At 52.1% G+C, this 27,489-nt stretch overlaps 2 protein-coding genes across 6 annotated transcripts; one reads left to right on the forward strand and one right to left on the reverse strand.

Annotated features, from left to right (window-relative positions):
- Nucleotides 1-3,467: 3,467 nt before the first annotated feature.
- Nucleotides 3,468-14,213, forward strand: EPX (eosinophil peroxidase). Of its 2 annotated transcripts, XM_010990396.3 has the most exons (13): nucleotides 3,477-3,552; nucleotides 3,660-3,753; nucleotides 4,007-4,182; nucleotides 4,371-4,488; nucleotides 4,580-4,709; nucleotides 5,578-5,784; nucleotides 6,933-7,251; nucleotides 8,801-8,961; nucleotides 9,313-9,568; nucleotides 9,994-10,164; nucleotides 12,399-12,636; nucleotides 13,292-13,504; nucleotides 13,781-14,213. In XM_010990396.3, the coding sequence occupies exons 1-12, from the start codon at nucleotides 3,477-3,479 to the stop codon at nucleotides 13,491-13,493; spliced, it is 2,148 nt and encodes a 715-aa protein (XP_010988698.2). In that variant the 3' UTR covers nucleotides 13,494-13,504; nucleotides 13,781-14,213. The 2 variants fall into 2 exon arrangements, with proteins under 2 accessions (XP_064351041.1, XP_010988698.2); XM_064494971.1 differs by having other exon boundaries at nucleotides 3,468-3,552; nucleotides 13,292-14,213.
- A 264-nt stretch (nucleotides 14,214-14,477) lies between these two features.
- On the reverse strand, nucleotides 14,478-26,431 carry MKS1 (MKS transition zone complex subunit 1). Of its 4 annotated transcripts, none has more exons than XM_064494972.1 (18): nucleotides 26,321-26,431; nucleotides 25,814-25,923; nucleotides 24,480-24,550; nucleotides 23,863-24,018; nucleotides 22,316-22,413; nucleotides 22,001-22,129; nucleotides 21,637-21,741; nucleotides 21,095-21,203; nucleotides 20,498-20,554; nucleotides 19,384-19,422; nucleotides 19,061-19,126; nucleotides 17,498-17,568; nucleotides 17,085-17,154; nucleotides 16,926-16,986; nucleotides 16,053-16,186; nucleotides 15,450-15,532; nucleotides 15,267-15,364; nucleotides 14,478-15,171 (listed from the first exon to the last, which is right to left on the reverse strand). In XM_064494972.1, the coding sequence occupies exons 1-18, from the start codon at nucleotides 26,398-26,400 to the stop codon at nucleotides 15,080-15,082; spliced, it is 1,629 nt and encodes a 542-aa protein (XP_064351042.1). In that variant the 5' UTR covers nucleotides 26,401-26,431; the 3' UTR covers nucleotides 14,478-15,079. The 4 variants fall into 4 exon arrangements, 3 of the variants coding, with proteins under 3 accessions (XP_064351042.1, XP_010988699.1, XP_031323927.1); XM_010990397.3 differs by having other exon boundaries at nucleotides 16,879-16,986; nucleotides 19,380-19,422; XM_031468067.2 differs by lacking the exon at nucleotides 15,450-15,532 and having other exon boundaries at nucleotides 16,879-16,986; nucleotides 19,380-19,422.
- Nucleotides 26,432-27,489: the final 1,058 nt, after the last annotated feature.

Here is a 27,489-nt window from a genome sequence, read left to right on the forward strand (position 1 = left end):
ACAAGCAAACAGGGGAGGGTATAGCTCAGTGGTAGAGCACATGCTTAGCATGCAAAAGGTCCTGGGTTCAATCCCCAGTACCTCCTCTAAGAATAAATAAGTAAGTAAATCTAATGATCTCCCCCTACCAAAAAAAAAAGTAATAACAAAATCAAAGAAAAAGAATCAAGAAAACAGAAACTGTAATGATATTATATTAAAACTCACCAATATGTAGTTTTTTCCTTTTATTTAAAACACATTCATGTAGTTAAAAAGGATTAATCCACTACTCCACTACTCTTTTCCTTTTTATGTTGTATTATTTTATTTTTATTTCTTTACTGGCATGATTGAGTCCAAATTTAATAAAAGAGAACTTCCGCACATTTCCTTCCTAGCCATTATTATTACTTGTATCATTTAATGAGTATTCCTGGAAATAATTTTGTTCTGTAGAGGATCAGGTACCGGAAACGAATCTACTCCCATATCAGACACTCCAGGTCACTGCTGGGCAACGCTTAGGACAGTCTCTCCAGCGAGGTCTCAGTGGGTGTGATGGAAAAGCCCTTGCCTGCACCCCTCTTCTGGTCTCTGGGTCTCTTCTTTCTCTGAGTACAGAGAAAAAGCAGCTGTCAACTGCTCACCTCACCCAGTGAGGGCCACATGTATCCAGTCCTGTCCCCCAGTGATGGTCACAGCCAGAGATGGGGCAGGTGCCCAAACTGGAGGGTCCCAAGAGGGCTTCTCTCTCCATCACTGTCGCCCCACTCAGTTTCCGACAGCCTCGGCACAGGTGAAGGCATGCCCACTCCACCTTGACAGCGCTCGGAGACCAGGGTCTAAACGACCCTGACCCTGGAGACCTCCCCCTATCTTCCTGCCCTCCTTCCTCCCAGGCACCCAAGGCTGGATGCTCTGCAAAGCTGACCATCAACCTGATGGTGATTGCTGGAGTCAGCTCAGTAAAAGAAGCAACAATCAAAGCTTGTCACACGAACACCGTCCAGTGCCTGCTGTGTGCCAGGCCCTGGTAGCGTTTCACATTTATTCCCATAAACGCTCTGTGAAGTAAACAGAGCAAGGACCTCCATTCAATGGTGAGGAAGCAGGCTCCGAGGTTGAGAAGCTTGCCTAGACGGATGACGGCACTGGGACTGGGACCCAGGCCAGCTCTCAGTCACCCCTCTAGATTGCTCTCAACAAGCTCCTGGGTGCTGAGTGCTGTGGCTCCCGAGGGAGCCTTCTTGCATCATCAGCGGAGGCCTTGGAGCAGACAAGGGGGAGGATACGTTGTCTGTGGAGGGTCGAGGTGGTTGGGGCGTAGGGGCAGGGTCCCGCGGGCAGGCAGGAGAGCCAGGCGGCAGACCCAGCTTCTCCCTTGCCTGATCCTTGCCTGCCCGCCCAGCCCTGCAGCCCTGGGAACCTGCCCTCCATAGACTGGTTGTGCAGGGCCCCATGGCGGCCACTTCCTTTCTGCTTTCCTCTCATCACCACCTTGAGCAGTCAATGAACCAACCCCCGCTTCCTTAAGAGATCAGTCAACTTTGCAGGGCTGGGTCTAGAGCCCAGGTTCTATCTCGAGATTGTCCCACAGCTGTGGCAAAACCCTGGCACACCTCACTACTGCCAAAGAACTGGGGGGAGAGCAGGGCTCAGTCTAAGTCCTCTCTTGGGGGACCCTGGAAGGAGAGTGACCTGGGTTACATACACCCCACCCTGGCTTACCCCACCGTCCAACCTTTGGGGGCGTCTGGCTTCCTGAGGGCAGGGGAGGCCAGCACATTTGAGGAGCGCCCTACAACTGTTACAACCTCTCTCCTCATGAGGCCACTGTCCCCATCTCACTGGCCTGGAAACAGATCCAGGGAGTGGTGTGATCTCCCCAGGCCATGCAGGGGGTCAGCAGCAAGGAACTCAGTGGGCTTTCGGCGACTGCGCGGTGACTGTCCATCCCCATCCGGGCACAGGAGAGGGGCCCCTGCTGGAGATAGGGAGATAAGATCGGCAGGCCCTCAGCTGGAGCTTGTGAAAGGGATTGCTGAAGGGGCTGTTACAAGAGCAACCGCCGGACAGTGGCGCAGGTGTGGGAGGAGGCTGCGGAGGGCGTTTGGACTGGGTTTGGTCGGGCATGGGGGACAGAGGGCGGGAGACAAAGACACTCAGCAAGTACGGGGTCTGCACTGGGGAAGGGATGGACATGTCCACCTGAAGAAGGGGTGAGGACCACAGGGCGCAGCGGGGCGACTCTGGGGCTGAGTGCGGAGACATGAGTGAGGGCCCTCCAAGCAGAGCAGGATGGGGTTGGGGCAAAGGACAAGCAGGGCTCACCCAGGGGAGGAGACCAGGAGGAAAGGCCAGGGGTGTGAAGGCCTGGGCCCCGGGGGGAGGACCGGCTGGGGGCATGCTACCCTTCAGATGTGGAAACAGAGATGAGCCAAGGCAGTGCAGGCAGGGGCAGAGCCAAGTCCAAGCCCAGGTGGGCTGAGCCCACTGCCGTAGCCTCCCCTGCTGACCAAGGGAGCTACTGGTGACCAAGCCCAGAGCACATGAGAATTTACACCCACCACTCGCGTTGTGCTACTGACACGCACTGAAGAATCACACGGAGAAGCATGAAGCCCGAGACAGGCCCTCGGCTTGGATGGAGGCCTGCTGCCACCACTCTGCTGGGTGCTCCCCCGTGACATCTCACTGTACCCCCCAAATGGCCTATGAGGTACCCCCTTGATTTTCACTGCCAGGCCCTCCCTCTGCCATCACCTCCCCTTCGCCTGCATCTTGGAGAGAGCAAAGAGGACAGAGAGAAAGGGAGAGAGACCCAATCAATCATTGATCCTACATCATTCATTCCCTTAACCAATTTTTTGAGCACCTGCTGAGTCCCAGGCCTTATTCTGGGGGTATGGGAGGTACAACAAGAAGGCAGCCCCAGCTTCTGCCCTGTTGGGGAGGAGAGGAGCCTTGCCAATCATCTAGCCCAAGCCCCATTTTAGGGATGTGAAAACTGAGGCCCGGAGAGGGGAAGTGACTTGCCCAAGACCATATACAACTAGTTAGTGGCAGGATCAGGCACAGTCTTCAGAGGCTCACATGACTCCTCAGTCATCCAGCTAAGATTCATTGAATGACCCTCTGTGTTCCAGGTGCTGCTCTGGGCCCTGGGACAAATACATCAGTGAACCTGACAGCAAAGAGGAGTGAGCAGGTGAGGGGGAAGAACATCCCCACGCTGGTGGAGGGGGTATGTGTTTCAGTCCCATGACTCCCCCCAAAATGAGAGGGAAGTCCCAGAGCCCCACCTCAAGAGGCTGGGCTTCTGACGCCCAGGGCTCCTCTCCCTCCCTCAGAACAGGCTATAAAAGTCCCTTCCCAGCTCCTTCCAGAGAAGAGCAGGAGGAAGTGAGAGGTCAGCTCAGAGGCCACGGGAAGGGAGCAGGGGACCCCCACCTGGTGATCGCTTACCCCACTGCGGCTGGGGTCTCATTGCAGAGATGAAGCTGCTCCCGGCCCTGGCGGGGGTCCTAGCCACACTCATCCTGGCCCAGCCCTGTGAGGGCACAGCCCCAGGTAGTAGCCCCTCGGATGGCCAAGGAGAGGGGCAATGGAGCGGGGAGGACTTGGGTCTGAGGGACCTGTGGCTGCCCTGGAACCTGAGTCCCCTTCCCCCTGAACAGCCTTCTCTGGGGCGGTGGACACCTCAGTCCTTCAGAGCTGCATAACAAAGGCCAAGTTGCTGGTGGATTCTGCCTACAATCAGACTGAGAGGAGGTGGGCCTGGGCTTGGGTCTGGAGCCTGCGTGGGCCTGGGAGGGTCACTGATGGGGGGTGGACTCCAGCCAAGGGCCTCTCACCCATCAGCTGGCCCTGGGCACCTTGGGGCAGTGCCGTGTCAGTGCAGAGCCTCCCTTCCGTCCAGTCTTCTGTCTATTTCCCCTGTGCTGACTGCCCACTGCCCACGGTGGGGGCCCTGCTGGGTGGGTCTGCTTCTTCTCCTGGCCCTCACTCCTCCTCTTCTGGGCAGCATCAAGCAGCGCCTTCGCAGTGGCTTGGCCAGCCCCATGGACCTTCTGTCCTACTTCAAACAGCCAGTAGCAGCCACCAGGACAGCTGTGAGGGCTGCTGATTATATGCACGTGGCCTTGGGGCTGCTGGAGGAGAAGCTGCAACTCCAGGAGTCCAGATCCTTCAATGTCACTGGTACTGTGCACCCCATTGAGCTCCCCGCCCCAGGCCTGCCCCAGCCTGGGAGTGGAAGGGAGACAGACTGGGGTGCAGAGCACGTGGCTTTGGGGCATTGGGAGGGGAGAGGAGAAAGGGGTGGGAGGTACAGAACAGACTAGCTCAAGAAGGAGCCAGAACCCTGCCCGCTGCCCCCCCACCTCCAGACGTGCTAACGGCACCCCAGCTGCGGCTGCTGTCCCAGGCCAGTGGCTGCGCCGTCCGGGATGAGGCTGAGCAGTGCAGCAACAAGTACCGCACCATCACCGGGAGATGCAACAACAGGTGGGTGCCCGGGGCGGCACCTGGCCTGGGGTTGCCCCGTTCCCTCCCCTCCTTCCCAGCCCTGCTGACCCCAGCCCACCCACCGCCGCAGGAGGAGACCCTTGCTGGGGGCCGCCAACCAGGCCCTGGCTCGCTGGCTGCCAGCCCAGTATGAGGACGGGGTGTCGCTCCCCTTCGGCTGGACCCCCGGCAAGAGGCGCAACGGCTTCCTCCTCCCTCTTGTGAGTCAGGGCTGAGGGTCTAGAGGATGCCCCATCTCTTCTAAACGCAGGGAGTCAAAGCACAGCCCACAGTCAGCCTGCCAGGGCTCCCATCCGGGCTCTATGGCTGGCGGGCTGGGTGACTCCAGCTATGTCTCAGTTTCCTCAGCTGTAAAATGGCAGTAAAACCTACTTCCTATTGCTGTTGTGACTATTCAATAAAGTCCTTGGTATAAACATCCATATAAGATGTGATAAAGTAACGCCAGCCATTACAGTATCGTTTTTTTCCGGAAAAATTAGCATCAAAGTACCTTGCTAAACTAAAGAACAATGCACCTTAATGTAGCTCTAGCTATGGACCTAAACTGTTTCACATTTAACAGTTTATCCATTTTCTATTCATATGGTAATAGAACAATCTATCATCAACCCATCTATCAACATCTATTTACTATTTTTTCTTCCATTGATCTTTCCATCTATCCAGTTCTCTCCATATTTATTATCCATCACCTAGCAACTAGCAACCAGTCCTTGCATCTGTCGATCAATTCTACCATCTAATTATCCACAAGTCTATAACTTGTTCTATCAGTTTGATCGATCTGCCTCTCGGGGGGAGCAGGTGGGGTCTGAGCCAGCCAACCTGGCCCATCCCCCTCCTTTTACTCCTGGAATCGTCAGGAGCCAGGCCAGAGATCATTCTTGTAGGAATGACAGCAACACAGGAGGTGGGGCTGAGCAGGAAAGGGGAGAGGAGGGCTGGAGAGGACGCAAAAATACGCTAACTCCAGCAGGGGTGACCTGCCATCCCGAGTCCTGGGTTGGCTCTGACACCCCAAGGGGTCAGGAGCCTACGCCCCACACTGACTTACCTCCCCACCAGGTCCGGGCCGTCTCCAACCAGATCGTGCGCTTCCCCAGCGAGAGGCTGACCTCCGACCGGGGCCGGTCCCTCATGTTCATGCAGTGGGGCCAGTTCATCGACCACGACTTGGACTTCGCCCCCGAGTCCCCAGCCAGGGTGGCCTTCACTGCAGGCGTTGACTGTGAGAGGACCTGTGCCCAGCTGCCTCCCTGCTTCCCCATCAAGGTACCCTCCCCTAATTTCCCGGGCCCCTGGTGTGGCCTCCACCCCCAGGTGATGGTGTTATAGGCTTAAGGTTTAAGTTTAAGTTTAAGAGCTGGGACTGGGGATCTGGAGCATTAAGGAACTGCCTGTGATGCTGGGATATCACACAGAGACAAGAAGACTCCTGGTTCTGTGTGTGTTTGAGGGGTGGGGGTGGTGCAACCTGCCAGGAGGTTCAGTGCAGGCTTCACAGAAGGGAAGCAGTTGAGACTGGCCTTGACCCATGGGTCTGCTTCCAGCAGGGGAAGCCTCTGGGCTGCTGCCTTTTTTTTTGAAGCCTTTAGAGTCTCTTAGCTCTTGCCCTTCTCTCCCTCCTGGGGAGATCCGAGGTCCTGCAGTTCTTGCCAGTTCCTGGGATCTGGCCGTGAGCACCGTGCACGCTGAGAGGCAATGATAGTGTGGAACACTGGGGAAGAAAAGACGGACTCCTGGGAGCAGAGCCTCTGTTGGGGATGGAGGGGAGGTCCGTGCACACACTCACACACTCACTCGCCCTTATTAGTGTGGGGTGCGATGTGTGGGGGCCCTGGCTGGCTCCTTCCTCTAGGTCCTCAGGGGAGCCTTCCCCAGCATCCTATTACACCTTTAGCTTTTGACTTAGACCAAGCACAGCAAATGCTGCCTCAATTCAGAGTTACATTACTCTACGTGGGTGTCTGTTTTGACTGAATTACACCAGCTTCCCGCAACCTGTCCTGAGTTTTGGTGACTTTCCCAGTCTCCGAAGCACCCAGCACAGAACGGTGCTTAGGAAACACCTGTCGAACTAAATGGAATGAAAGGAGCACAGGCTCATGTGCTGGGAGAACTAGTTCTCATCCCTCCTTTCCTGCTGACAAGTTGTGACTTCCCCTCTCTGAGCCTCAGTTTCCCCATCCTTAAGATGAGGCTCTAAGGCCTCATGCATTTCTAACCTTTCATGACTCTATGACACAAAGTGCTAAGGATGCTCAGAAGGCCTGGTGAGCACCTTGAGTCTGGGTGAGTCAAGGAGGGCTTCCTGGAAGAAGGGAGTTTTGAGCAAGGTTTTGAAGCAGGTGGGGGATGACCAGGAGAAGGGAGCTTGTTCGTGAGGAGCCCCAGTGTCACAGATTCCTCTTCCATCTCAGATCCCGCCCAACGACCCCCGCATCAGCAACCAGCGTGACTGCATTCCCTTCTTCCGCTCGGCACCCGCCTGCCCCCGAAACAGGAACAAAGTCCGAAACCAGATCAACGCGCTCACCTCCTTCGTAGATGCCAGCATGGTGTACGGCAGCGAGGTCTCCCTTGCCCTGCGGCTGCGCAACCGGACCAACCACCTGGGGCTGCTGGCCGTCAACCAGCGCTTCCAGGACAACGGGCGGGCCCTGCTGCCCTTCGACAACCTGCACGATGATCCCTGCCTCCTCACCAACCGCTTTGCGCGCATCCCCTGCTTCCTGGCAGGTCTGACACGGTGGTGGTGGTGGGGGGGGTCACCCCAGGAAGCAGCCAGTCCCTGGGTTCCAGGTTGGGAAGCCACAGTGGGACGGGATGGGGTATACGGCTCCAGAACTCAGTGTTCGGCACACCACAGTGCAGATCTGTGCGCTGTCATCACAGAATCAGTACGCTGGAAGGGGTCCCTTTGCAAGTGACCCAAGGGTGGCCAGAGATCACAGCTTGACTCTCTCCAGTGATAATGGGCTCACCCACTAGAAGTCCATCTGGAGCAGTGCTGTCGGAAAGGTCCCCCTCATTTTGATCTACTGTCTATCTGCTGCTCTTCATCATGCTTCTGGGACCTCAGAGAAAACGCTCTCTTTCACATAGCAATAGCCTCTTTAATTCCCTGAAAGTAGTTTTTACTTTCATCTGTTTTTTTTTTTTTTCCTTCTTGGGGCTAACTTCCCTTACGCTCTTTAGTTTCCCTTCCACTGCTTCTAGACCCTGTCACCTGCTGCCTTCTTCTGGATGCATAATTTGAACTCTTCTGAGGGTTTTCCCCCACACCGTCCTGGTCATAATAATGATGGTCCTCGCTTCTGGTTGTTTCAGATATTTAAATGTGCCATCTCTAATCCTGACAGCAATCCTGAAAGGAGGGCACAATTATCGCCCTCGTTTTGCAGATGAGAAACTCAGGGACGGTAACTGATGTGCTCCAGAGCAGAGGGTCAGGTGGCAGAGCCCACGGTGGGAATCAAGTCAGTGCAGTGGCCAGGTCTGGGCTCTTTCCACTCTGCTCCACCACTTCCCTCGCAGGGAGTCATCTCAAGCCCCTTTTCTAAGGATCATATGTTTCTTTGTTCCCAGCAAGAGCAGCGTGCACCTTCATGAGATGTCTACTGAAACTGAGTAGTTTGAATAGGACCATGTGCAAAAGAGCTTAGTTCAAAGCCAGCAAGTGACTGTGTGTAAGGCCACCTTTGGGAACGTACTTTCCTTCCCGGCCCATGGAAGGAAGTCTGCTGACAGGAACAGGCTCTGCCCAGCCCTCCCTTTTTCTCCCTCCCTGGGGCTCCTTGGGGAGAGCAGCATGACACCAAGCCCAAAGCTGGGGAAAGGTCTAGCCCCTGGGACAGACCGTGCAGAAGGATGCAACCCGTGGGGCAGGGGGACCCACAGTCCCAAAGGCAAGGCCCCTGAGTCACTGTGTCCCTTCACTGGCTGCGGATCTGGTCATCTTGCAGAGCAGAATCATTAGGCAAAGGTTTTCCCGCCCAAGCCCAGCAGCTGCCCTGTGCTTCCCCCCCTCGCCCAAACCCGTTCCAGGGACTTCGGGACCCAGGACTCCACAGTCCTCCCCATTCTGGCCCGCTGTGTTGGGAAGGAGGGTGGTCATTGGTGGAGCCTCACCGCACAGCTGAGGAGATGGAGGTCCAGTGAGGCCAGGAATTTGGCCCAGGTCACAAAGTCCCACCACCTCTTTCTAGTCCCCAGAGCTCTGTCTGCCTTAGCAGAAAGACATTTCTGTGGGAAGAGCTCTGTTCACTCTGATCTTGGGATTTTCAAGGTGATACCCGGTCAACGGAAACCCCCAAACTGGCAGCCATGCACACCCTCTTTGTGCGAGAGCACAACCGGCTGGCTACTGAGCTGAGACGCCTGAACCCCCGGTGGACTGGAGACAAGCTGTACCAGGAGGCCCGCAAGATCTTGGGGGCCATGGTCCAGGTAGGGAGCCTGGGTCCCAGCATCCCCTAGAAGGCAATCTGGCCAGAGAAGCCATCTGAGGGAGTGACTCCCACCTTCCTCAATACATCCTCAGGGATGTGCCTCAAGTCAGCCAGGTCTGATTGGGAATGTTCCTGAGATCTGACCTGTAACCCTGACCATGTCACCCACCCTCTCTGGGCTTCAGTATCTCCATCAGACAATGGGAATTCAACATGGCAACATTTGACACCATGCCAATAAAGAATTGGTATGTCTGAGCAGGCTTCGAAAAGCAAAAGTTTTGCCCCAAGGCAAGGACGTGGGGTGGGGGCCATCAAGGTAATGATCTTCTGACATCTTTTCTTCCAGATCATCACCTACCGGGACTTTCTGCCTCTGGTTCTGGGCCAGGCCAGGGCCAGCAGAACCTTGGGCCCCTACCGGGGGTACCGCTCCAATGTAGACCCCCGGGTGGCCAACGTCTTCACCCTGGCCTTCCGTTTCGGCCACACCATGCTCCAGCCGTTCATGTTCCGCCTGGACAGCCAGTACCGGGCCTCGGCGCCCAACTCACGGGTCCCACTCAGCTCTGCCTTCTTCGCCAGCTGGCGAATCGTGCACGAAGGTGCCTGGGTTTTCCAGAGGCAGCCAGGAGTCGGGGTGGGGCCCAGCTTAGTGCAAGGAGGCCAGGCTGCTGCTCAGGTCACGGGCAGTGAAAACAGGGCAGGTGTCACCAAGACCCTTAGTCACGTGCCCCCATCCCCTCCAGGATTAGAGAATTTCTAAAAGAGGAGGAGACTGATGTCAGACTGGTGGCTGTGGTCCTGAAAGAAAGGAGCTTCCTTCCACTCCTTCTAGAAGAAGTGAGGGTGCTTTCTTTCCCTGCCAGCTCCAGCTCCCTTCCTGTCCACCTGGGTCACTGCTTCCTGATACACACATCATAGAATTTAAGTGACTGGCTTGTCCAGCTCTGAGCTAGTTTAGCATCATGGGATTCAGGGGCTTCCAAGAGGCTGGTCCAATCTGTGCTGCTCACATTCCCACCACCAGGTGGCATCGACCCCATCCTCCGAGGCCTCATGGCCACCCCTGCCAAGCTGAACCGTCAAGACTCCATGTTAGTGGATGAGCTACGGGACCGGCTATTTCGGCAAGTCAGAAGGATTGGGCTGGACCTGGCGGCCCTCAACATGCAACGCAGCCGCGATCACGGCCTCCCAGGTGAGGGGGCTGCCTCCCCTCCTCTCAGGCTTTGCCTGACCAGGGTTCCTTTCTGACTGGCACTGTCACCGGGATGTGCTGTGGCTCAGAGGCACACAAGCCTGAGGCTGAGGACCTCCTTTTCAGTATCTTCTTCATCCACCGTGGGGTTTCTAGCTTTAGGGTCGCCACAGGACCAGGACTTGGACACAGGAGCTGAATGAAGGAGATTAGGACTTTCCAAGTAGCAAAAAACAGTAGGTTTCAAAGGCAGGGGAGAGCTACCCCATTCCCCAGTACCCTGGCAAGTTCCAAGGAGGAAGCTGCAAGGATATAGAAGCTGGCTCCTGGCTCTAAGTGGAGAAAGGCAAAGAGACTGAGAGGCAGGGAACAGGTGGAGTAAAATTAAAACTGTCTTGGCTGTTCTACCCCAGGAAAGAAGAAAAATTAGGCATTTTGCTAGGAAATTTGATGGATTTCTTTTAGTCCTCCCGATGACCTTGAGAAGTAGCTGTTATAGCCATTTTTATAGGTGAGGAAATAAATCTAGTAATTTGGCCCAATGCCACAGAACTAAGAAGTAGTGAAATTCCAGTCAAGTTAAAAATTCCTCCTTACTTCCCCCTGTTCAATCCACGATGTTAGGGGAAGACTGGCCCCCGCTTTGCTGGTCTCTCCCCCTCCCCATCGCCTACTTCTCTGTCTCGGTACAACCTGAGGCCCCATCTGCCTCGGCTTCTCTGTGGCCATTGATAATGAAGTGCGGGCAATTCCTCCTGCACCTAACACAGCAGCTGGCGGGCACATAGCCGCACTCAAGAACTTGAGTTTCCTTCCTTCCCTACACCTGGGTGCCCCGGACAGCTAAAGCGCTGTGGGCGCCCCCTGCTGGAGATGTGAGATTGCTAGCCAGCCAAATTGGCACACTGTTTTTGATCCCGCCAAGCTGTCCCAGAAATATTTTCCTGATCCTAGCTCTTGCAGTCTCCTCCAATCCCGTCCCAATTCCAACACCAAATTTGGAATTGGAAAGTGTGATCTGAACTCCATTGCATAGAGGGGGTGACCTTGGAAAAGTCACAGCTGCTCAAGCTCAGCAAATACCCACTGGTAACATGGAGATTACAAAGTACCTCACAGAAGTGGGAGGGTCCTGAGAGAGATTCACACAGCAGGGCTTAGTAATGGTGAAACATCATATGGTTTTCCTTTGTTCAGCCGGGGGATGGTATTTGTGAGCTGTAGTTCAGTGGACGACTTTGGACTCCTGTTTCTTTAGGTTATGAAGAAGCTATCTCCTAACTTGATGGTCCCCACCATATTATGACTTGGTCTTGGTGTGGGATCCTGATAGCTGAAAAATCAGTATGGCTGGTCTTTGTAAGTTTCTGAGTAGGTGGGAAAAAATTTTTAACAGCTTTATTGAGAGAGAATTAACATATCATAAAATTCATTCATATAAGGTATATAATTCAGTGGTTTTTGTGTATTTAGAGTTGTGCCTCATATTTAATATCAGAACATTTCCATCACTCACAAAAGAAACCTGGTCATAACAGGCACTCCCCTGATGGAAATGTTAGCTATCTTGATTGTGGTGGTGGTTTCATTGGTGTATACATCTATCAAAAGTCATCAAATTGTACATTTGAAATATGTGTAATTTACTATACAGGAATCATACTACAATAAAATGTTAAAAAAAAAAAAAAAAACAGGCACTTCCCATCCTCACTCCAGCCCCTGAAAATTACTAATCATCTATCTCTACGTATTTGCCTATTCTGGACCTTTTATATAAATGGATTCATTTATATAAAAAGACCACGTGGTCCTCTTCTGAGCAGATAAATTTTATCTATGCTGTTCATTTCTTTGTTCACTTATGTATTCATTTATTCATTCATTCTACAAATCTGAGAGTCTTTCATGTTCTGGGTACTGTCTTCTTTGTGTCTAATTAATGCCATGAGCCCAATAATAATATCATTGTGGTTGTGAGTGCTGGTTACAACAGTGTTTTACGTTAGTATACGCCTCCGTTTGATAGACACAAAGTATGGTTGTCTGCTCACATTGAAAATTAGAGGGGAGTGATTTGGTCTTTGAAAAGCTCAAGGCCTCTTCTGCCAGCAGGGATTTTGTTCTGCCCAATATTGCCTGACCACAGAGCTCTCTCGGGAGGAATCGTGGAGAGAAGCTAATGGGAACCGGCAGAGGTAAGACTAAACGGCTTCTGTCCCCTCTCCCTACAGGGTACAACGCGTGGAGGCGCTTCTGCGGACTCTCCCAGCCCCGGAATCTGGCGCAGCTTAGCCAGGTGCTGAATAACCGGGATCTGGCACGGAAGTTCCTGACTCTGTACAGGACACCTGACAACATTGACATCTGGATTGGGGCCATCGCCGAGCCTCTTCTGCCAGGGGCCCGAGTGGGGCCTCTTCTGGCCTGTCTTTTTGAGAACCAGTTTACAAGAGCCCGAAACGGAGACAGGTAAGTGACCCTACCCTAAAGGGACCAGCCCCAGATGCCAGGCAGAAAGCACTAGAATTCCAAGACTCAACAATGAAACAAAGTTTATATATATATATATATCTGAACCACTAAGCTGTACACCAGAAACTAACAGAACACTGTAGATCAACTATGCTTCAACTTTTTGAAAAACAGTGAAAGTACTCTTTTTAGGTTCATCTCTTCCAAGATCTGAGACCAGGAGGCTCCTCCCTGGAGAGCTTGGTCAGAGGGAGAGAGACCACTTGCCTGAGGCAGAGGCACCTTTAACCCAGGAGACAGACTTCTCAGCTTCACTGTTGCAGGCTTGTGGATCCCAAAAACAAGCAGAAAAGGCTAAATCTGGTTTTCCTCCAATAAGCTTGAGGTTTAAGACCCGACTCCTTATTTGGATTTGGCATTTACCCGGGTTCAAATCCAGCCCTGGCCATGTATATTACTGTGCATTTAATCCTGGGCAATTTACTTGACCGCTGAACCTGACTCTTCCTCTATAAGATGAGAATCACACCTCTCCTGCAGGGATTTTGGACAGGCGAATGAAATCATGTATGTAAAGTACCCAGCACACAGCGGGTGCGCCTTCCTATTCATTCCCCCCGAACTTCACCCACCTCTCTCCCCCGTCTTGTAGGTTCTGGTGGCAGAAACGGGGTGTTTTCACCAAGCGCCAGCGCCAGGCCCTTCGCCAGATTTCCTTGTCTCGAATTGTGTGTGACAATACTGGTATCACCACTGTTCCAAGGGACATCTTCAAGGCCAACACCTACCCCCTGGGCTTTGTGAACTGTAACTCCATCCCCAGACTGAACCTGTCAGCCTGGAGAGGCACATGAGGCTTCTGCAGGTAAGGGGAGGCCCCCCTGCGACAGCCCTGTGCTAGGTCAGGCCCGCACATCCTTCCTTGGACAGGATGGCCGAGTCCTCTCAGGCCTCTAAGCAGAACAACAGACCTTGTCTCTAGAGATTTTTTCCTGGTGGACACTAGCTTCTGGGCTGACAAGTTAATTCCAGGGCGCTGGGACTTTGGGGAGCAATCAGGAAGGCTCCAACACCCTAAAAGCAGCTCCATGTCTGGATATCCAGCAAGTTCCTTACTTGCCCACCTGTGCCACTTCCGCAGGAGTCCATCGGAGCCTCCGGCCTTGGAGACAGGGGAACCTGGGGAAGACCACAAGGCTACCTTCTCCCCTGGGGCCACCGTTTCCTGCTGATGCTTTTGCTGGCTATCGCTCAGAGCTGGTTCTTTGGGAGTGACGGCCGGGCTCCCAGCAGCACTGAACCCTCCTCCTAACGGAGCCTCTTACCTATTAGGTTGCACATCGGCTCCAGGTGCAAGGCCTTGTGAACCAAACAAGGGGCCTTCAGGACCTCGCAAGAAGAGTCATCTGGAAGGTTTCCAGCCACTTTCTTCTATTTCCCAGCCTGTCCCTGACCCCTGCCTATGACGGGGGCCACAGAGTCCCAGCCTCTAGCCACTCCACCCATGGTCTTTCCCTGGAGCCTGCAGGTGGGCAGCACACTCTGCTTCTACCAATAAAGCACCGCTGAGGGCAGAAGCTGGTTTCTGCGTTGGGCTGGGGAGGGCATGACCTCAGTCCCATGCTTTGCTCCAGATGTTTAAGAGGAGTGCTGCCAAGACACAGTTGGCACTAGCCTCTGAGCCTCTCCCGGGGGCTGAGTTTAGAGAATCAAAAGAAACACTCTGGAATACAAAAGGCAGGGACTGGGAAGGGCAGTGGCATGGGGGCCTTGGCATTAAGGAGAATACCCCAGCCACGCCAGCGACCTGAACAGGAAATCAGGCGACAGAACATCAGTCAGTATAAAAAGTCTTTATGTAAAAAAAACACAATAAAAGATACCAGCCAGCTAGCAGAAAGGACTGGGCACTGCCTTCAGCCTTCATTTACTCCAGAAATAAGTTCTATCGCAAATGTAGCTAGCTCCCGGTAGTGGGGGAGGCTACCCTGGGAAGAGGAGCTGGACTCCGGGCCGGGACTGTAAGATCTCTCTCGCCTGCCTTCCTTCTCGAGCCTCCGTTCATAAAGCAGGTGTGGAGCGGAAGGCACCGCAGCTCTGCCACTGAGGCTGTGAGACAGGACGGAAGGAGGCTGAGTCGAGGACAGAATGAACTCTGGGCCCACCCCCAAACTGCCCTCAAACCAAAAAGCCTGCCTTGTGATGCCCACTTGCAGTGTCTGACATATGAAGAAGGGGACCACATGGGGGCCCCGGGGTCTACAGCTTTGAAGATGAGGCAGCTGGAGACGAGGCAGGGGGGCAGGCCCGGGATTCTCTCAGTGATGCCAGCTTTCAGCAGGGCATCACGATCTCTAATCAGAAAGATGAAGAGGCGGGAGGGCATGGCCTTGGCTACCACTCATCTTGTTGTTCTGTGGAAGGCCAGGGCTGCAGCGAGCTAGCGGACCATGGCTCCCGAGGGGCTCACTAGGTCCTGGGGAAGGCTTTCTCGGGCCTCCTGCATGCGGCGCCGGGCTCGACGGAAGGCCTCTGCGAGGGAAGCAGACACAGGAGTCAGCTGCCATGGTGGCGGGAAATGGGCCCATGTGGATGCTGGGTGGCTGGCTGGGGGAGGGGGAGCCTACCCAGCACATTGTGAATGGAACTCTGCTGGCTGAAACCCTCCAGACGGTCCAACACACTCCGCATCCTCTTCCGCAGGGAACTTGACTCCATGAAGGCCCTGCAGGGGAGCCCGCCACATGGCCACGGCTGCTCTCCAGCCCGTGGGATGAAGAGCCCCAAGGCAGAGGGCCAGGACCACTCACCTGGACTGCTGCAGACAGTGCAGGCGGAAGGTGACAATGCCTGTGGTCTCTGTGCGGAGTCCAAAGCGGCTCAGACGCTCCCCCTGCGGCATCCAGTTAGCGTCAGGTTTCTGTTGGCTTCTAGACCCCAGGCACCATGCTGGCCTCACTCCCATTCTTATTCCCATTCTTGGGGAGAACAGTTCTGTTGGGGAAACTTCATTCCAACACCCAGACTCCATCACCTCAAGGCTAACATTGGGCTCCCAACTGTAAATCAGGGCACATTCCAACCTCCTTTGAGTACCAGCAGTCTTGTAGGCTGCCTGCCAACCCTCTGATTCTGGAAGCCTCAAGGATGGGCTGGAAGGAGGGGCTGGTTATTCTGACAGGGACCAGGGGAAATCTCTAAGTGCACTGTTTTCCACAGCTCTCCTAGGATAGCGTGTGGATGTCTGTACCTGGTTTAAGACACGGTCAAGACTTCTAGCTGAAGCCACAGGAAGGAAGGGACTAAGCAATAATGAAGCAATGGGCAATAGGCCTTAACCCCGGTTCCACCTTTTCCAGAAGAAACAGGGACATAAGTTCCCAGCATGAAGTCTCCCCAGAGACAAAAGTCACCTTGAAGGTTCCTGGTATCCGCACGTAGGAAAGGTCCTCCAGCTCCAGAGAGCCGCCAATGAAAAACCTCCTCAGCTCAGCCACGGTGCCGAGCTCCAGGGGCCTCCACGTGGAGACTCTCAGGGTGTGTGCACCTGTGCGGGAAGAGGAGAATGGCGCCATGGCGGGGACGGGCACGCGGCCCCTCGCTGACTCCCCAGCAACGACACGGGCCTCGCCACCAGTAAAACACCTGGCCTGGTGACGACCTGGCCTCTGGTGAAGGTCATCATGGTGGTTTAGGGTCCCCATTTGGAAATCAATCAGAATTCCAATTTCTGCTCTGCCAGCTATTACCTGTGCACCAGGACAAGTTTCTCGACCTCTCTGAACCCCAGTCTCCTCATCTAGCAAAATGGAAATAATAGCAACACCGACACCTCACCGAGTGGTGGGGAGAATGAAACGAGAAGCACTTAGCACAATGCCTGGCGCACAACAGAAGGCAGGGCTGTTACTTCAAAAGGGCTTCTGATCTACTCAATACGCACCCGCCAGTAGCCCACTTCCCATGCAGTGCCCCCCTCAAGGCCAGGAGTCAAATCAAGAGTTGCTGGGAGCGGAGACCAGAGCTGCTCAATTTCTCAGTTAGCTGTCCCTTCACCCGGCTGTCTCTAATGGAGAAGGGGAATCTCCTCCAAAGGAGCAAGGAATCGTGCGAGTTAAGTGCTTCCAATTCCCAATCATCCCTACTTCTCACGGGAAGCGGCCAAATCTTCTGAAGTGCTAGTCTTGTTTCTGGGAGCGAGGGCACGTAAGCCACATGGAGGGCAGGGACAAAGGTCACCTGGGGTGGCGGGCAGCACCACAGCCCCGTAGCCTTCCACGCGATACCTCTGCCAGAAGTCGAGCGAGCGGACCTCACAGTAGAGCACGGGCCACTCCGGGAGGGCACCTGCATGAGTGGGAGCAGCAGCCAGGTCACAGGAGGCCTCCCCGGGAGATGGCCCGGCCTGCGGAGACCCACGGCCAGGGACCTGCCGGGCCACTCACCAGCAGATTCATCCTCGTGGAGGAAGGAGGCCTCAAATGTGAATGGGTAGGAGAAGTAAGCCACCTTATCCTAAAAGAGAGGAATATTATTTTATACTCGGTGTCATGGGGTGGACAGGCCCTCACTGGGAATTTGTTTTCCCTGTGGCCAGTGACAAGGTCACCCCCACAAGGGGAAAAGATAAACTATCACCCCAGGTAGGAAGTAAGAGGCTGAGAGGTGAAGGGACACCCAAATCCAAGCTGTGACCATTTTCAAAAAGGTAGAGAGGACCCTGGACGAGGCAGCCCTGCAGAGCCCACAGCGAAGGGCCAGACCCAATAGTGGAACCTTCCCCTGTTCAGCCTGATGCTCGTCAGATGCCATCCCAGGAGTCCTGCTCCTCCCAGGCGCCCCCCCTTCGTTGCTATACCATTCCCAGGGACTTGGTGGCACAGGTCTGTGTGATTCCTGAGAGCTGCTGGAACACTGGGCTCGACCAATCTGAAAGCAAAAGACCACACGTAGTAAGTTTACCTGGGAGGAGAGCAAGGAGTTGAGAAAAAGACAAAGTTCTGTTATCCATTCATTCATGCAACAAATCCTCCATTTAGCACGTACTGCGTGTCTGCTATGTGCTGTGACCAGTCACTGGGGACATCTTGGTGACCAGACAGAAAAGCTTCCTATCTCTCATGATGCTAACCTTCTAGTTGGGGGTGGAGGAGAGGTGGTGCAGACAACAAACCAACCAATAAGAGACGATTAGGTGGTACTAAATGCTAAACTAAAAATGAAACAGGGTGAAGGGACTGAGTGACTTGGATGCTCATTTAGACCAGGTAGGGAGGGACACCACTCAGAGAGGACACTTAGACTGAAGCCTAAACTCAAGCAGAACCAGTCATGCAAAGATGTGACACAAAAGGTTTCAGACAAAAGAAACGGTCCTGAAAAGGCCACAGGTGGGAATGAACTTGGCACGTTCAAGAAGAGAAAGCAAGCATGACTAGAATGTTGTAAGGGAGAGAGAGGCAGGGGCCAGCGCCTTCAGGGAATGGAGTTTGGATTCTGCTTTAAGTGAGAAGGGAAGCTGTGGGGTTTTAAGTTCAAGAGAGACAACTGAAAAATGCTCAATGTGGCAATGATATATGCGGCAAATGAACTGTTCCTCTCCGGAGCAAGACAGGAAGCAAGAGGGTAAGTTAGAAACTAAATGCTTTGGTCTAAGCAAGAGATGCTTGGTGGCTTGGTCCAGGATGCTCGAGAAGATAGATGATTCAGGACATCTTCTGGAGACAGAACTGACAGGAACTGGTGGTAAAGTGACCGGATGCAGGGAGCCAGAGAAAGTGAGGAATCAAGGATGCTTCCTAGGCTTCTGGCATCAGCTACTACGTAGATGACAACGCCATTCTGCTAAGTGGGGGAAGACAATGAGGGTGGGTTTGAGGCAAGAGGAGGAATTATGAGTTCTCTTGGTCATGTTAAGCAGAAATGACAAAGAAGTAATTGTACAGGAGTCTAGAGTTCAGGGGAGAGGCTAAGGCTACAGAGAATCTGGGAGTCTGAGACATACAAGCAGTATTGAAGCCATGGGATGGATGAAGCCACCTAGAAAGACCTAGAAAGACTGGAGAGGGAGAGAGTAACAGAAGGCCAGGCCCGGCCTTGGATACGCTAATAATTTGAGGTCAACAGAAGATGAGGAAACAGCCAAGGAGGCCTCTGAGCCACCAATGAGAGAAGGGAGGAGCATGGAGCCAGAAGCCAAGAGGAGGGTTCCAGCGAGGAAAGTGGGCTGTGGCAAATGCTTCTGAGAGACAAGCAGGGTGAAAGCAGACGTCACCACAGGATTCATATCTTGGAAGTGATCTATGACCTTGAAAAGAACAGTGACAATTTTAGTGGAGGAGTCGGGAAGGGAGCCTGACTGAATGCCTCTGGAAAACTGTCAGAATGGGTACAAAAAGAGAGACTTAGGAACATTACTTACTAGTAGTTGGCAGTTCCACAAAGAAGTGCACGTAGAGATTGTCATACTCATAGCCTTGGGCTGAAACTAAGAAAACAGGAAACGGTTTCAACTTATTTTCCTATCACCCTTAGCACCCGACCCAGTCCTGAAGGGCCCACACACTTGAAAAAATAAGTCCCTCGAGAGCCAGGAACTCTGTCTCCAGGAAGGACTCATGCCTGAGCCTCCCAAGTGCTGTGGACAACCCAAGGCGTCCACTGGGGCGGGGCGGCTCACTCCACAGCTCCATCCTGCCCTGGCCGAGCATCAAGGGATCTCCGTCTGGTAAGAAACTTACCTACCTCTCCATTTACAAAGAGCCGCAGGGCACCGGGGACGGTCTGAGGCAGAGAGAAGTGGGAACAGGTCAGGAGGTCTGAGGGCGCCGGCACCCCTCCTCCAGCCCGTGGGCAAACCCCTCGGAGACCTGAAGCTGGACGTCAGACCCACGTGTATGACTGTCATGCCTCCGCCCTACCAGCCACTTCTCCACAGATCTGTTCCCTCCATTTCTAAAACATGTAACACAGTGGGGAAAGGACCTAATTTGAATGGTGGGGAGGGCAACAAAGTATGAGTATTTTCGAGAAGAGCTGAGAGAAGCATCCACAGCTGCCTTTTGCCATATAGTGAGAACTAGAGAGCCCTGCTCCCCGTAAAGGGCTGCGGTCCAGGAACTAGGCAGTTTCCTTTTCTCATCACTTGTGTATCTATCTTATCCAACTTTTTAACACTGCACATCTGATGTTAATGCAATGTAAAAAATAATGAAAGTTCATCTGTTAGAGAGAGAGAGGGAGACCACTGGGTAATTTCATCCTTGTTTCCAGATCTAGAAATGGAACTCTTGCAGTAAGACACAGAGTAGGACCACAGAATAACTGACTCGCACTATTCTGTTTTGTTTTTTAAGAGCCAAACTATTTGACAAACAAAAATGACAGCCCATCTCTACGGGGCACTTAGGAAGAATAGCGACATGAAGAGTAAGGAAGACATTTTTCCTTCCTATATTTATAAAATTAATTATAAAGTAATAAATAAATACACTGCCACTGATAAGAACTCAAAAGTACCTAAGTTTAGAGAATAAAAAGTAAACATTCCTAATTTAACCCTCTCATCACACAACAGCCATCTGCCGTCTTCCAACCCGCCCACTCCCCAGAGAAAGTCACCCACAGTGTGTGTCCCCTTTGGGACCTTCTTCTACAGGTTAACAGTTCTAGATCAACATGCAATGTTTTTAAAACGTAACAAGGATTATACTCCACATGCTATTTTTTACTTCCTTTTTACACTGAGGAGTATGTCTTGGGGGCCTTGAGGAGAAGACAACACTCAGTGATGGTCAGAACACTCCAGCTGAACACACCCGCCAGCGGGGCTGGGGCTACAGGACGCCGGGCTCCTCACCGTCTCAAAGTCGGTGCCCACGAGGCTGCTGAGGTACTCCTTGTGGCGGCCATACAGCTGAGGAGACAAACCAAACCAGAACTCGAGAGGCGACCCCAGCCAGACCGGGGTTCAGTTCCAAACGGGAGGGAGGCAAGCAGCAGGAGTGGGAACTGCCACCAAGAGCCGGAGGCCTGAGCATCCCAGCTGCTGCCAGCTTTGTCTCCATGAGGCCCGGAGGGTGTGGAGTCCGCGGGTCTGGGACCAGCCTGGCTCTCGCGCTTACGTGACCTTGGGCAGAACGCTTAGCTGCTTCTCAGTCTCCATTGCCTCATTTATAAAATGGTAACAATAAAAGTATTCACCGCAGAGGGCTGTGGTACAGTCTAAATGAACTAAAGCATGTGAAGGGCCTCGCGCGGAGCATGGTAAATGCTCAAGTAAATGGTCATTATTATGATGATCTTACAACAGGATCAAAAGCGGGTATGTGAGATGTCAGCAGTGCTTCCTAAGTCAGGAGGGGCCGTTAAGAGCGAGACCTCGCAGCTGCAGACCTCAGCCTTGGACGTGGCCTCACTCCCCGCTCTCTGGTACTTGGGACGAACCAGCTCTTACGTCCTTGAACACACGCTGCTCCCGCTCCTCCTCCTCAGGCTGTGCGAGGGACGACACGTTGTCAATCGTATACTTCCACAGCTCCGGCTTCTCCCCCTCTGTCTCGATTCTGTAAAGTCGAAACCACAAAAGGGCTAACTCTGATGACAGGAGATGGGGTCCTGCAGACCCAGCCCGGGGATGAGCCGAGTTGCGGTTCTGTTACTCTAAGACAGAAGAGGTCAGCCCGGAGGAAAAGCCCTGGCCAAGCCCATCGTGCTCCGTCTGGGTCAGTCTCTGTGTGCAGCAGCGCAGAGAATTATTTTCACTGAACTACACTGCTGAAGTCATCACTTTCAAATCAGTGTAGCTGCACATTTTCTGAGAACAGGATGCCTAGCGTCCTAAGGGTCTATGGCCTGGAAGAGAATATGAACCCCCGGCCAGGAATTTAAGAGTTAGAACAGACGAAGGGCTTTCTGAGATTCTCCTCAACCAGGGGCAAGAAGGGAAGACAAGGAAAGGAGTGCTGGTGTCCACTGTCCCCTTCCTCTTCTTCTCACCTGTAGGGTCCTTTGAGGCCAGTGAAGTCAGGTTTTACTGCGATCACACCATTGCTATCCACCTTCAGAGTACAGAGGACGTGTTCATACTTCTTATAGCCAAGCCTAGAAACCAGGGAATCCACACCAGGGTTCAAAATCACTGGTCCCACCTCCAGGGAAAGAGGAAGAGGTATCTAGCCCACGTCAGAGAGGACAGAAGCTGTAGTGAGAATTATCGTGGTAAAATACCTTCTTCCAAAGAGAAAAAAGAAGAAAAAAATGCCTCCCTCCCATATACCTGAGATGACTGTAAAGGGGGGTGACGGGCAGGGAAAGGAGGAAGGATGAGGGTCTGAGCCGGGCCACGAGGGGCTGCACTCACTTTCCATAGGGCCCCAGGTCTGCCATGATGTACATCGTCTGAAGAGGGGTGTTGATGACATGGTTGTTCCTCACAAACTCTTCTGAGGGCTCCCAGGTGACGATTCGGGACTTAAGGATGCCACCCTCCCTGGGAGACACCACAGGAAGGGTCACTCCCCTGGCCCCCCAAGAAGAGCCTGAAGGAGGAACATAGGGGAGCACACCAGGGTGGGGGCCTCCGTAGAATGGGACACTTGAGTCGGTAGGCAGACCGAGAACACTGGCGTGGAAGGACCACAAAGGCCCCCCAGCCGCCATCCACGCTGGTACTCACATCCCTCGCCTGTCTTGCCGGCGCCGCCTGACGTTTGCCATTCGCTCGACCAAGAAGGATGGCATCTCGCTGGCTGCGGTGGTCATTTTCTGACAGTGCTGGGAAAACAGGGCAGCCCTGTGTAAGCCATCTGGTCAGGGCCACATGGGACCAAGCACCTGGAGGGAAGTCTTCCTTCTGAAACCTCACCCGAGACCCGACCCTAAGAGGCACAGCCACCTCACAGTTACACATGCTAATGGAGGGGACAACCCAAAGGAGAGTCCAACCAAGCCTTGGTTTGCCCTAAGATTTCAGCAGCATCCTACCCTTCAGAAATGAATTTATTTGTGCTAATATTAAAATGAGCTTGCAGTCTCTAAGCACATACCACCAAAGAGTTGGGTGAGTCTGCCTGCTAGACGTTGACATTCACTAGGTAGCTGGAAGATGCCACATGTAATACAAGTGTTCTGTAGAGAATCCGCACATGGGTAATGAACACTTCACTGTAATTTTCTTTTCTTTACCAAAACAGACAACCCAAACTTTATATCTACCAACCCACAGCTTTCTTAATAAAAGCATCAACCTTTCAAAAACGTTCACTTAACACCTGCTCCTTGCAGAAATCTACAAGGTCACAGACAAAAATCAGAAAATACATGCTCTACTCTCCCTCAAGGAGTCTGAAATCTCACTGAAAAGAATACACCATGCAGTGACTGAAGAAAAGGTAAAACTGAAGTCCCCGAGGGCATGTCGTCACAGGCAAAATGAGGACATAAGCCATTCCCTGTGCTGTACTGAATTCCTCTTAAAACTCATATATATTCAGTTTTGGCTGAATCCATGTTGAATTTGATCTATATGGTTCTAGATTCCACCCACCTGTCTGATCTCACGATGCATGGAGGAAGTCAAGCCCAGTGGCCGTTTCTCCCAATTTGCAGTCTGCAAGTCTAGCATTAGAGATACTGCCACATTTCTATGGACACTTTAAATGATCTCCAGGACCCTTTTGGGCAAGTGGCTTGACAGGGAAGTCCACACTGCAAGCTCATCTCACCACGATGCCATGTACCTCTGGCAGTCAGCCATACTCAAAAGGCTGAGTTTGGCAAGAGACCTGCCACCATCTCCCTGCTAAATGGTCTCTTGTGACTCAGAGTCTCAAACTTGCTTTAAACAGAGGGGAAAAGTCCCTTTCTGAGATGAGTTTCTTGGCCCAACTGTGCTTTGTACAAACACAATCTTTGTCTACTTTGGTCTTGGGGGTATTGAGAAGCAGCTGCTGAATTGTGGTGAAAAATTAAAAATAAAACAAAATAAAAATAGAGACACTGCTGGCTCCCCAAGTCCCTCCAGCAGGTGGAGCAGGGAGCTGCAGCCACAGCACCTGCGGACTGTGCCCACCTACTCTGGCCTGGCTGCCAGCGGCACACGGTGGCTCCTAGACAGGGTCTCCATCTCCCCTGAACAGGCTTCTGTCTTAACACACAGTGGGGCCAGAAAGCTAGGGGAGGCAAAGGTTAAGGGAGCTATGGGACTTGGGAAAAGAACAATACCTCCTCCAAGTTGGTGAATCTGTCAGAGTCAGTGTAAGTAAAGATTCGTCGGTTCTTCCTGCCATCCGAATCCTCCAGCTTCAGAATCTCTTGACGGTACTGATGATCCAAAGGACTCTGGCAGGCTGCTTCATTTTGATACAGATCTACTTCAAACTGAGGTCACAAGGAAACAGAGATCTACTAAGAATAGGTCAAATTTTTTTCCTATAACTGGTCAAATCAGCTCTATAGAGATGATGCAATCCAACATGTTTTCACAACCAACTCTCATTTGTCTAAACTAATGGAGGACAGGGGATCCAAAGGAGATTAGAGCTAAAAGGAACCAGAGTGATAGTCTAATTCAACTCTACTGTTACAGAATTGACATAGCAAAACAGTAATTCTTTCTGTGGCCCAGAGGTGGAAAGTGCCTTAGCCAGGATCACAAAACTGGGTAGTGGCAGGCATAATGTTACACTGACCCCATGAATACAGCAGTGGGAAGTATAAAACTGCTACAACCTTCTGGAAATTAGTTTGGCGATATGGATCAAGAATCTTTCCCAGCTACCAGCCAGGTGGGAGGTGGACCGGGTGGAGGTAGACTGAGCAGACACGTGGCACTGGCTCACCTGGCTAAAGAGCTTCTCTTGCCACCCAATCACAGCCTCCTCCTCTTCATCTTCATCTGGGCGGTGTCCACCTCCAAAGACAACAGAGAGTCAATTGTTTGAGCCAAACCAGCACCACTTCTTGCTCTGTAGTTGGTTATAGCCAAAGTCCCTGCTCTTACATTTGCCACAAAACCTGTTGGAACTCACTGGTTTATTAAGCACTCACCCTAGACTCACTCTAGAGATGCTGTGGATATGTGTGGAAGCCAAGATTAGGACCCAAGAAGTCTTAATCACTAATCTGGATAAATGGAAGTCATGCCTTCCAGGAATTATTTATTCTAACTCAGTGTGAGGCACTGAAATTTAGAAATAGGCTGAATGGCTCTTCCTCAATCCCAACTGTCAATATTTGCTAGAAAAAAACTGTGATGTTTTTATCTTTACTATTCCTGAAACCATATACCTAGAATCAAACACTGTAACCTTAAGAGACTAAGTATTAGTAAAGAAAAGGAAAGGCGAATAACTTTCATTTAAAATCTTGTCTGCAGTTAGTATTTATTCTTTTCGGATTGTACATTCATATCCTTTGCCCATTTTCTTTTTTTTTTTTTTTTTTAATGGAGGTACTGGGAATCAAACCCAGGATCTCATACACGCTAAGCATGGGCTGTACCCTCCCTGCAAAGAACTGATTTTTTAAAAGAACCAAATCTAATACATATACTCCTGGCTGAGTATGCCTTCTTCAAAGATACATGCTTCACAACCCACCAGCTCACACTCTTGCTCAGAAATATTTCTGAACAGACAACAAAAGCAGAGAGAGACGTGACCTAACATGAACACAATGTCCTTTCTTGCTCACTTTTCTGGCTTCCCAGGTAAGGAAAACTGCAAGAGTAAAAATGATGTTAATATATACATTTCCCAAGCAGACCCCCATTTGTAAATTGTTTTGAAAAGGGTTTATAAGTGTAGTTCAAGCCTGGAGCATTCTTTCTTCGAAAAAAAAAATGCCACAAATGGTATTTAGGTTGACAGGCAAATTTATAATATATCTAAAGTATGGTATTTGCTATTTCACTACATTTGACCACAATTCAGATCAGTATCTTGATGGCAGGAATTACACTTATTCAATTTTTATGCAACATAATGTAGTTTAAGCTGCCTGGGATCAAATCCTGGCTTCAACACTTACCAGCCAAGTGACCTTGGACAAGAAACCCAACCTCTTTATGCCTTTCCTCAGACTACAGACCTGGGTCTACTTTGTCTTAAGAGGTAACCTCACCCTAGGCCCTTCCCCAGATCCCCAAGGGGCCACATCACCACCATACACCCACTGGCGGTTGGGTGAGGCCTAAAAGTGGCCAAGTCTATGAGGTCCTTTCCGGGCTGGGCAGCAGGCTGGTAATGGAGGTAGTTGCTTGATGTGATTCTTTGCAGGTGGACTCTGCCAGGGAAAGAGAAGCCCAAAATACCCGTTACAAGACACACAACCAGGAGATAAACACAGAGCAAAAACGGGGGAAACAAAACACAGTAGAGGGGAGGGCTAAGGCAACAGAAAGGGAGGTGAGTGGGGCACGGGGTCCTAAGGAGAAGAGTAAGGATGAGAAAGTACACTGGGGACACAGGGCTCCGAGGAATGTGGGAAAGGAAAGGTCCTTAAAGGGTGGGTCTGGAAAATGTGAGTGAAGAGGGTTCCGGGTAGTGAGAGAGACCCGGGCAGACCGGGCAGAGGTCAGGATTGCAAACGGAAGTAGGGGTCCTGAACAACCGAGAACTGTAGTTCAGGCTCCAATTATCTGAGAGCATAAAAGCACGGAGCTCTGAGGCAATGCGACTACCGGAGGCGGAGGTTGCGCACGGGGTCCCGGGAGCGATACACGGCCTCTCCGGTGTCAGTGCTCCAGGCGGCCTCCGCCATGACAGCTGTGCCGCGCCGCGCCGCGCCGCGCCACGACTGGGCCGGAAAGCGCGTCGCCCCAGTCCCCCTAGCAACGGGGGCGCTGGGTTCGGGAGGCGGCGGAGGCGCTGCGCGCGCAACTCGCAGTTCCCCACGCGGCGCCGCAGCCGCCTGCCCAGCGCGGGCGCAACCCGGGCGGAGTCCAGTTATGCGCTCAAGCCGGGGTCCTTTTTGGGTCACCGCTTATAAGGTGTGCGAACGAAGCTTGCTTATACCCAAGGCCAGACTTGATGCACTTTACAAACGAGGAAACTAAAGCAGAACCATCGGCCCCTTTTACAGAGATTCAGACAGAAATGGTGATGGAGACCAAACCCAAGTGTCCTGAGTTCTCAGCTACCACTTTTTCCGCCACACGACTCGGCCTTCCACTGAATGCTGGGAAACTTTGGCCTGAAAATCAGTGGACGTGACTCACAGAACGTACCCATTCTTCCCCCCCTCATCAGGGGAGGTGATGACAATTACTCAGACATGAAGATACATTCTTGGAAGAAAACGAAAATGTCAGGAGATTTAATAATCCTTGTGTTGGTATTCACTGAATCAGAGAAAGAAAAAACAAGGAAGCTAACAGTAAGGAAGGAAAATGTGTTATTATTGCACTGGTTTTTCCCCTGCGTGTGTTATTTCCGGATTTTTAAGCCACCTTAGATGGCCACCTAAGCCACCTCAGGAATAGCCAACAAAATGCCATTCTGAAGACGTGCTTCATTGGTCTGTCAAAGGCAGGACACACTGTAACCTCGAGTCTGGCTCTCTGGCACCTTGGGGATGTCAACAGCTATCAGCCTTTGACATTTACTGCTCCTCCAAAAGAGTAGCCAATTGTCCCCTGAACTCAAGAATATAATGTCAGTTTGATTATATGGCGTTGGGAGCCCTAAGCAACAATGCTACTGTTGTTTAACACCAAGGACTCACCATAACAATAACCCTATTTATTTAAGATCTTCTACAGCCTGGGCACTCCGTTTCCATTGTCCCCAGTCCTCCTAGAAACCCTTTAAGTAAGTATTGTGTTCTTTTGTTTTGGTTTGGTTTGGGTTT

Source organism: Camelus dromedarius, chromosome 16, assembly GCF_036321535.1.
Source record: "Camelus dromedarius isolate mCamDro1 chromosome 16, mCamDro1.pat, whole genome shotgun sequence".
In the NCBI taxonomy this organism is placed as follows: domain Eukaryota; kingdom Metazoa; phylum Chordata; class Mammalia; order Artiodactyla; family Camelidae; genus Camelus; species Camelus dromedarius.